We start from the raw sequence: 7,500 nt of genomic DNA, 5'->3' as shown, positions 1-7,500 counted from the left end.
GAGCACAGTGAGAAAGAGACCAGGAACACGGCGCTGGAGGGGGGGAGAGCACAGTGAGAAAGAGACCAATCATCTGCAGGTAGACGTTTGTTTTGACCAGAATGTGTCTGGTATGACTGCCGCTGTATTACAGCATCATAGTGGGAAAGAGACCAATCTGCAACGGTGCTGTTGTGTTGAGTTGTGGTTGGCCATGCTACATATTGGCACTGTGGCAGGGGTAGACGTTTGTTTTGACCAGAATGTGTCTGGTATGACTGCCGCTGTATTACAGCATCATAGCTTTAATGCCGCAGTGGGAAACGACCCATGGTACAGTAGACAAGAGCTCTGAGATCACACAGCGCGTGTTTCTTACCCATAAGCACCGTTGCTGATCAGCTTGATGGTTTCAAAGTCGTCCTCCCGAGGGGGTTTGGTTTTCTGCTGAACTGGAGCTGACTGGACAGAGGCTCCTCGACCCTGGAACACACACACACACACACACACACACACACACACACACACACACACACATTCAGGTTTAAGGAGTAAGCAACCTGGTAGTAATACGAAAGTGCAAAGTAAAAACAGATGATCTGATATGAAAGGGAAATATTCATTGCTCTGAGGATGATGGACATCGATCTCCACCCACAGCACTCACATCAATGGAGTCCTCGGTCTCAGGGGTGTCAGGATGGCCACTGTCATAGCTGCTCAGCTGGGCCATTTCTGGGGCGCAGAGAGAGAGAATGAGATGATGAGAGAGTATTACGTTGAGCAGAGAGAGAGAATGAGATGATGAGAGAGTATTACGTTGAGCAGAGAGAGAGAATGAGATGATTGGAGAGTATTACGTTGAGCCATGCTTATCACTTACTAAATAATAAGGCATTTTCTGCCTTTCAGAATTCAAATTCCACTCAAACATGAAATGAAGTTTGGGTGCAAGAGTACGTCTGTGTGTGCTAGGTGTGTGTGTGTGTGTGTGTTCTCACCCTCCAGGGGGTCCCGGGTGAGACCCAGCTGGCTGATGATGTAGCGGGGGATGTCGCACTTGACGCCCTGGCCCTCCTTGGCATGGCCCTCGGCAGCCTCCAGGAGGTGGTAGAACTCCTCTGGGTCGAACTCCTGCGGGAGCGGAGGCAGCCAGGACATTAAACACAGATATGCCAACAATCGTAAGGCACCCACAGGGACTAACACCGCTGGACACTTTTCACCAACAATGATTTACTTGCATGTGTGTCCTTGTGTGTATGTTTCACCAAACAGGAGAAGTGTGTGTGTAGAATATATGGGCTACTAAGGATACACCTGTTCCGTGGAGAACAAAGTAAGACGTCATACTTTGTCCAGGACACTGTGACATTCTTTACGGGCAAAGCTGCCATTGCAGGTTATGACAGATGTACAGGTTAACAATGTCTCTAATCAGCATGATGCTAAATGCATAGTTACAGCTGCTAGAGCATGGAGAGAAAGCTAATAAACCAAGGGGGTTCTCTCTGCACACTCTTCCCTCCCTCTCTCTATTACACACACACACACATTCTTTATCTGCTATAACACCGCGCTGCATCCCCACACACCAACATAAACACTCCTCACACACAGGCCGCCCAAGGGGTCTTACAGAGGAGGGAGTCACACGATGAAGAGAGAAAAGATGAAGGGGCTACGAGTGTGCCGTTGACAGAGCACACGTGTGCTCACTGACAGCGGATATCGCAGGAATAAAAAGGAGATGTTTAGACGGCCCTCTGGGAAACTCCAGACACAGTAGGAGCTGAGGTGCTCTCTCAGTCCCACAGCTGGATGGGTTGGGGGGGGGGGGGGGGACTGTAAGGTCTTATAATGTAACAGATAATGTCGGGGGACTGTAAGGTCTTATAATATAACTGATAATGTCGGGGGGGGGACTGTAAGGTCTTATAATGTAACTGATAATGTCGGGGGACTGTAAGGTCTTATAATATAACTGATAATGTCGGGGGGGGGGACTGTAAGGTCTTATAATGTAACTGATAATGTCGGGGGGACGGGACTGTAAGGTCTTATAATATAACTGATAATGTCGGGGGACTGTAAGGTCTTATAATGTAACAGATAATGTCGGGGGGGGGACTGTAAGGTCTTATAATGTAACTGATAATGTCGGGGGGACGGGACTGTAAGGTCTTATAATATAACTGATAATGTCGGGGGACTGTTAGGTCTTATAATGTAACTGATAATGTCGGGGGACGGACGGACGGACTGTAAGGTCTTATAATGTAACAGAGTGTCGGGGACGGGACGGGACGGACGGAAGGACTGTAAGGTAACAGATGACAGAGAGGAGGCAGCAGTGAGGAATCCACTCAGTGAACCCAGGCAAAGAAGGACTGCAGCTCATAAACAATGTCATCAATAAACAACACACTCACAGCAACCCTGACAACACACTCACAGTAACCCTGACAACACACTCACAGCAACCCTGACAACACACTCACCCTGACAACTGAGGAAACTATTTGCTGAATTTTCACTTTTGCAGTCACACTCAATTACACAGTTTAATGGGACAATAAACCACTTCGACAAATTTCTGTAATTATGCTTCCTGATTCAGTGAGGAAACCTGTATACACTAATACCACTCAACACTTACCCACACCCACGCACACGCACACACACACACTCTCTGCAGCAGAGGTGACGAGGGCCGAGCTACTGCCTGAGGGATTATGGAAGTACGCTGAGGCTAATAAAAATGAATCTGCTGTTCTGTGTGTTAATGAAGAACTGCTTGTGAAGCAACATACACAAAGAGGAGAAGTGAAACAAGCCTACGTGTGGACATAGAGTTACTCATGCATAATATAATATAACATATTGACAATAATGTTTTTAATTTTTCAGTTTAATATTGAGCTTCAATATTACAAGATGCTCATCAATAACAAACTTAGACTTCATAATGTTATCTACAACGGCATCTAACAGACAGAGGTGTGTGGAGACCAACACTCACCAGACACTCCAGTAGCCGGGCAGGCCGGGAGATCACGATCATCAGCTTCCTCACCAGCCGCGTGACAAACGCCATCTCCTCACTCTCAGACCTCTCATGAGCCTAAGAAAAGAGAGAGAGAGAGAGAGAGAGAGAGAGAGAGAGAAGAGGGAGAGAGAGAGAGAGAGAGAGAGAGAAAGAGAGAGAGAAGAGGGAGAGGGATAGAGAGAGAGAAAGAGAGGGAGAGGGAGACACAGAGTGGTACAGTGAGATATGTAGTTTAATAGTCTTATAAACACTAACACATCCATTGCATACTCCACATTCCCCAACCAAACGCCACACTCACTCATACAGTATGTTATCATTTCCGACTCATACCTACACATACAACATGTTGCCCCAATCAACATGGTCTGTCATAGTGATGCATCCACACTGTACTTCGAATCAGAAGAAACCATGGAAGTAAATGACATCTACTCAAAAATGCATGATTTTCCTAGAGCCCGATTCTTGATATTTACAGCCTTACAAAGTGAAAAGGGGAGGGGGTGTAAGAGAGAGGTGGATGAAGACCCAGTCGGTGCACGAGAGAGAGAGAGAGAGAGAGAGAGAGAGAGAAAGAAAGGAGAGAGGAAGAGAGAAAGAAAGAAAGAAAGAGAGAGGTGGATGAAGACCCAGTCAGTGCACAAGAGAGAGAGAGAGAAAGAGAGAGAGGAAGAGAGAAAGAAAGAAAGAAAGAAAGAGAGAGGTGGATGAAGACCCAGTCAGTGCACGAGAGAGAGAGAGAGAGAGAGAAAGAAAGAAAGAAAAAGAGAGAGAGAGAGAGACAGAGAGAAAATGAATGAGTAATAGACAGACAGAGGTGGTTAATAACCAGGCTGGGGGGAATTGGGTCTCTCTCTCTCTCTCTCTCTCCCTCTCCCTCTCCCTCTCCCTCTCCCTCTCCCTCTCCCTCTCCCTCTCCCTCTCCCTCTCCCTCTCTCTCTCTCTCTCTCTCTCTCTCTCTCTCTCTCTCTCTCTGTAATAGAGACATCTGTAAATGACAGCACAGCCCCCTGGTGCTTCCTCATCAGGCCTGAATAATTTAAATAAAGAAGTAATATAAAAGGGGACTGGAAATACCGAGGATGTCCACAAAGACAATGGAACGAATGAAATAAGATAACCCACACAAAAAAAAAGAAACAGCAGAGTCGTCTGACAGGCACATAGCAAACACACAAGCAGGTAACACACACGCAGGTAACACACACGCAGGTAACACAGTCAGTTGGTACCCAGACGGGGAGAACTAGAACAGTGGGAGAGAGATCAGCATCCAGACACCCCCGGCCCCTCTGGTCCCTCCTCTATGGGAGGAATGAGGCCAGAGGGTCACTCACCCCATTACCCCAGGAGGAAGGTGTGTGTGTGTGTGTGTGTGTGTGTGTGTGTGTGTGTGTGTGTGTGTGTGTGTGTGTGTGTGTGTGTGTGTGTCTCTGTGTGTGTGTGTGTGTGTGTGTGTGTCTCTGTGTGTGTGTGTGTGTGTGTGTGTGTGTGTGTGTGTGTCTCTGTGTGTGTGTGTGTGTGTGTGTGTGTGTGTGTGTATTAGTGCTGAGCTTGCACTCTGCCATTCTGTGGATGTCTTCAGGGCTAGCCCCATGTGGCCAGGGTCAGTGGTGGTGGCCGGGGTGAGACCAGCCCCTGTGGCGTCTCTAATAGTGAACCAGTGAGACCAGCCCCTGTGGCGTCTCTAATAGTCACCCAGTGAGACCAGCTCCTGATAATCAGCTCCTCTAATAGTCACCCAGTGAGGGGTCTGCCCCATGCTCAGGTCTGCCCCTCAGACAGCAGGACCGTCCCTGGGGTCATTCTGTGTCCTTGAGCCCAACACACAAACACCACTGAGATACGGCACAGTTTAATAACCCCCTAGCCGAAATAAATCACTAAATCAGAAATAAAACTCAATATGAATAGAGTCGTCAGAGAAAAAAAATTATAATAATAATAAAATAATAAAAAAAAAAAATCAACAGATGTTCCAAAACCAGCATTTCTACAGTGAACAAAATTTACATTTGAATTAACAGCCAGCAGCTGCAACTACAAGCACCACAACAAATAAAACTACCTCAGTTCAGAGTGCAGAGCCAACACAAAAGTAACTCACTATATATACACAACAGGTTTGGGAAGTTTGTCAAACACACAACAATCCTAAATCAACAAATAACTCCGCCACGTCCGAAAACAGGCAACATTCAGCAGCCACCCCGATCTCATCTCAAAGTTCACTCCTCCATGTTCTTCACAAGAGCCCCCCAAAAAGCTCTTTTTATCCTCATACTTGACGAGACTCTAAGCAATCCCTAATGACGCAGTGACTCTGCCAGCCAGCCAACCCACAGACACCCCAGAACCTGTGAGGAGAAACTCAACTGCAAACTCATGGCTGGGCGTGAGCACGCTCCACTCCCGCTGCTCCAGCAGCCGCTGCAGCACCTCCTCTTCCTCCACACGCCGTTGCCACGACACCCCCGACATACTCGGAGACCAGGGTGGCAGGCGCACACTTTTTTAGAATCCTCCTGTTTTAAATTCCTTTGCTCCACACGCCGTTTTATACACCAATCCTTGCCGCCACCTGCTCCCATCCCCACCGAAACACGTCAGCCAATTAGCAGTGTCTGGGTGATGTCATCTTGCGTGGTCTGCGGCAACACATGTGCGTGTCCCATGGATGTGTGTCTGAGGGTCTGCTGGATGAGAGGGGCTAACCCTCCCCTCACTGCAGACAGACACACACACACACACACACACGTGTGCACACCCTCACACTCGCCTACAGGACCCGAAGAGAAGGAAAACAAAACCTGCCTCCGCCTTCCCCCTCTCTCTCTCTCTCTCTCTCTCTCTCTCTCTCTCTCTCTCTCTCTCTCTCTCTCTCTCTCTCTCTCTCTCTCTCTCTCTCTCTCTCTCTCTCTCTCTCTCTCTCTCTCTCTCTCTCTCTCTCTCCCTCCCTCTCTCTCTCTCCCTCTCTCCCTCTCTCTCTCTCCTCTCTCTCTCTCTCCCTCTCCCTCTCTCTCTCTCTCTCTCTCTCTCTCTCTCTCTCTCTCCCTCCCTCCCTCCCTCCTTCCCTCTCATTTCATTCCCCTCCGCTGTCTGAAAGACTCATCCGTCACCACCACCAGGGTTTGCTGGAGCGTGAAATTAAAATAACCCCTCCCAAGTCCAAACACATACACATCTCAACACACACAAACACCTATAGACGTCACACACACACACATTGACACATCATCCTGAACACTCACACACCTAAACAATTTGGGGAGGGGGTGGGTGGGTGTTTAGAATGGTACCATTGGGAGCCATTAAGTGGAGGTTTAAACCCTTTGGCTCTGTGACTGAGCTCATACAGACATCAGCAGCACAGCTCATGACTAATGCCTGGGTGACAGGTTGGAAGACAATCGGACCTGCATCAGAAAAACAGAAAGAGATGGAGAGAGAGAGAGAAGGAGAGACAGAGGGAGAAGGAGGTAGAGAAATAAAGCTGGAGACAAAGACAGGAAAAGGAATGAGTGCAGAAGAGAGATATAAACGGCAAGACAAAAAAAAAGAGAATATGGAGAAATATGGAGGAGAGGATAAGTGTGAGAGATAGAAAGGGAATATTTGTGAAAGAGAGGATAAGTGTGAGAGATAGAAAGGGAATATTTGTGAAAGAGAGGATAAGTGTGAGAGATAGAAAGGGAATATTTGTGAAAGAGAGGATAAGTGTGAGAGATAGAAAGGGAACATGGTGAAAGAGAGGATAAGTGTGAGAGATAGAAAGGGAACATGGTGAAAGAGAGGATAAGTGTGAGAGATAGAAAGCGAGAAGGCTGTTTGTTTCTGATGGACTCCAATGAACACATCAGACTTCTTCATACTATGACATCAGTGCCATTCAGTAGACTGATGGTGCAATAAACGCACTGAAGAGTGGACCAGAGAGGACCCGTTTGAGAGCACTGCTGATGATCAATGAGACGTCTACATCCCCAAATATGCTCCCTTTGGAGCTGATCTGGAACCAGAATATGAAGAAATAGCCAGGTGTATTATTGCTCCCAGCGTGCAGTAACAGGACTGCAGGGAGTACACAGGTTTATGCCATGCTATTTGCGTTCTAAAAATACCTCTTGGTGCTGTTTTACGGGTGATTATTCCGTGGGGTTTCTGCTAAACAACACTCTGGTGATTACTGATTTCCCTCCCTCTGATGCACACACACACACACACACACACACACACACACACACACACACACACACACACCACACACACACGCAGACACACACACACACACACACACACACACACACCACACGCAGACACACACACAGACACTTACATCCTGAATCAGTTTCTCCAGATTCTCCTGAAGCTCGTAGAAGTAGCGTGAGGTGATCAACCCCTCGCGGGACTTGTCCAGGCAGTCTCGGGACAGCTCTATGAGCTGGTGGTGGATGAAGCTGAGGACCCCG

The 7,500-nt window shown here is 47.7% G+C and overlaps 1 protein-coding gene across 1 annotated transcript in view; it reads right to left on the bottom strand.

Annotated features, from left to right (window-relative positions):
- The window catches only part of mast2 (microtubule associated serine/threonine kinase 2), a 138,411-nt gene that overhangs the window by 10,587 nt on the left and 120,324 nt on the right, over positions 1-7,500 (bottom strand). Inside the window, 5 exon segments of the mRNA XM_042708941.1 lie at positions 359-462; positions 647-714; positions 981-1,113; positions 3,002-3,103; positions 7,368-7,500. The exon segment at positions 7,368-7,500 is cut by the window's right edge and continues 77 nt beyond it. Coding sequence (XP_042564875.1) covers positions 359-462; positions 647-714; positions 981-1,113; positions 3,002-3,103; positions 7,368-7,500 — 540 coding nt within the window.

This window comes from Clupea harengus, chromosome 10 (assembly GCF_900700415.2).
Source record: "Clupea harengus chromosome 10, Ch_v2.0.2, whole genome shotgun sequence".
In the NCBI taxonomy this organism is placed as follows: domain Eukaryota; kingdom Metazoa; phylum Chordata; class Actinopteri; order Clupeiformes; family Clupeidae; genus Clupea; species Clupea harengus.
The sequence above is the reverse complement of the archived record's forward strand: the minus strand, read 5'-3'. Positions and strand labels throughout refer to the sequence as shown.